Source organism: Nerophis ophidion, linkage group LG23, assembly GCF_033978795.1.
Source record: "Nerophis ophidion isolate RoL-2023_Sa linkage group LG23, RoL_Noph_v1.0, whole genome shotgun sequence".
In the NCBI taxonomy this organism is placed as follows: domain Eukaryota; kingdom Metazoa; phylum Chordata; class Actinopteri; order Syngnathiformes; family Syngnathidae; genus Nerophis; species Nerophis ophidion.
In genome coordinates this window covers 25,075,173-25,077,586 of record NC_084633.1, presented here as the reverse complement: position 1 = coordinate 25,077,586, position 2,414 = coordinate 25,075,173, and the positions used below count along the sequence as shown (strand labels likewise).

At 51.8% G+C, this 2,414-nt stretch overlaps 1 protein-coding gene across 1 annotated transcript; it reads right to left on the bottom strand.

The window, feature by feature from the left end:
• Nucleotides 1-396: 396 nt before the first annotated feature.
• On the bottom strand, nucleotides 397-2,021 carry junbb (JunB proto-oncogene, AP-1 transcription factor subunit b). Its single transcript, XM_061885335.1, has one exon. The coding sequence runs from the start codon at nucleotides 1,819-1,821 to the stop codon at nucleotides 847-849; it is 975 nt and encodes a 324-aa protein (XP_061741319.1). The 5' UTR covers nucleotides 1,822-2,021; the 3' UTR covers nucleotides 397-846.
• Nucleotides 2,022-2,414: the final 393 nt, after the last annotated feature.

Sequence of the window (2,414 nt, the reverse complement as noted above, 5' to 3'; positions counted from 1 at the left end):
ATTGCAGCCGCTTGGCTTTACAAGTTATTAACAAATCCCTCATAAATAAATGATTTAATACGTCAAATCATAGCTAAACTCGTGATCAGTTTTTGTCTTTTTAAATATTCAAACACAGTGTCACTGTTCAAACTGTGTGTAACGTGACAGTGGGTAAAAACATTAAATACGCTTGTTAAGCAAAACCTCTGCCCTGTTTTTAATGAATACTTGGGCCTACTACGCTACTGTGTTTGTATATTGCTCACTCCGGTGGTAATTGGGAGTGTTTTCTGTTTAAGAAACACCTCGGCAATGAATGTATTAAAAAATAATAATAATAACTGAGTGGGGATTTGTACTCCGCCGGTTATTTTACTCTGAGCGTGCGTGTTGAAGTGAAACGACAAGCCACTGTTGTCATGTTTTTGAAATACTTTTTACTTAAATACACATCACAAATAATAATGATTAAAAAAAAGACATTGTAAACATTGGACACGTTTTCCTGGATCAACCGGGACAAACAATAATTTACACAGAGAATAAATGCAGCATGTGACGACAATGTCCATCCATTTTTTCTACCGCTTGTCCCTCTCGTCGTCGCGGGGACGGTGTGTTGGAGCCTATCCCAGCTGGGGTCCACCCTGGACAAGTCGTCAATGGCAAATAAACGAAGACATACAATAATAATAGCCATGTCTGCCACTTTAAGTGTCTCTTTGCCCTGATTCGCCCTGTCGAAAGGTTCTCTGAGGATTGTCCAGCAACCGGAAGTACCCATCAAGCAGTCTTTTGCACAACATATGAGTTGTCGTCGACTCCAGTGTCATCGCTTAAAAGTCACTTTTTTTTTAAGTCTTTTTAAAACGCCTCCATCTTGCTGGTGAGCATGAGCTGACAGCCGCTGCTGACGTGGGTGAGGACCCTCTGCTTGAGCTGCGCCACCTGGTCCCGGAGCACCGAGGCGGTGCTGGACAGGCCTGCGTTGTCGCTCTTCAGCCCCTTCACCTTCTCCTCCAGCCGGGCGATACGCTCCAGCTTCCGCCGCCGGCACTTGGTGGCCGCCAGCCGGTTCCGCAGCCGCTTGCGCTCCGCCTTGATGCGCTCCTGGGTCTCCAGGTCGATGGGGGACATGGGCGGCGAGCCGTCGCTGCTCAGGAGGTCCGGGACGGTCTGAGGCTCCTCCTTGAGGGCGACGAGCCGCGGCGGGTGGAGGGAGGCCGGGTGCGGGCTCTGGAACGCGGTCTGCGAGTGGCTCTGCTGGTGGGGCGGCAGGTAGCTGATGGTGGCCGTCGGGTAGCTGGGGGCGGCGGACGAGAGCCCGGTGCTCGGGCAGTACGCGTTCAGCGTGGTGTAGATGGGCGGCTCGGGCTGCAGCGCGGCGCCGAAGACGCTAGAGGCCGCTGCCGGGCAGGCTGTAATCCCACCGGCTCCGATCGACACGTTCGCGGGGGGCATCTGGTTCATCTTGTGCAGCTCGTCCAGGGCTTTGACGAAGCCCTCCGCGAAGCCCTCCTGCTCATCCGTGATGCCCCGGTTGTAGAAGTATTGCCCCGGGGTGGGGGTGGTGATGACACCGTTACTGTTCTGGATGATGAGCCGCTCCAGCTCCGGGGAGGCGAGCCTCAGCGTGCCGACGTCCTGCTGCTGCTGCCCGCCCTGGTACAGGTCCGTGTCGGCCCTCAGCTGCGACTTCAGGCTGCGATAGGGCTCTGTCAAGTTCAAATTCATATTCTGCTTTAGCAGCTTGTAGTCGTGCATGGCGGCATCGGAGTGGCCGTAAGCCGCCAGGAAAGAGTCATCATGATAAAAAGGCTGTTCCATCTTTGTGGACATAAAGTCGAGGTAGGGGGGGGGGGGGCTTACCAGCGCTTTATAGAAACAAGTGTCAACAAGAACTTCTCCCGTGATTTAAAAAAGAAAGGTGTTCCAACACCGACCAAAAAAGTCCAACAAGGTGTCCAATAAAAAGAAACTTAGGAACTCCTGTGACGACGTGACGGCGCCGCTGCGTTGTTGAGGTGTGCCAGCGCGCCTCCAGGATGCTTTTTATAGCGGCGAGGACACACGCGCGCTGCCGGGGCAACACCGCGCTCTTATTGGCCGGCCTGGCTCAAGACCACGCCCTCTCCTGTGACGCAGCTGCCGGGAAGACGCGACTGTAAATAAGCCCCGTAGGCAAGACATGTCTGCGGACACTAGTGTCATAAATACGGACTTTTCCTGTATTTATAACTTTAATACTGCCTTTGATTTACTGTTTGGGTGAACGAAGAAAGGGAATAATGACACACTAATGAATTAGGGCGCTTCTTTTTGCCACGTGTCCTTTTTTTTTTTCCTTTTTTTTTACAAATATAAATAAAGATCACGGTTTTTTCATTCATTCGACGATTATTGTGGGATTGTCCGCAAAAAAACCCGAGAGC

Excerpts from the sequence above, each read along its gene's own strand:
- junbb (XM_061885335.1), bottom strand. The coding sequence starts at position 1,821 with ATGTCCACAAAGATGGAACAGCCTTTTTATCATGATGACTCTTTCCTG.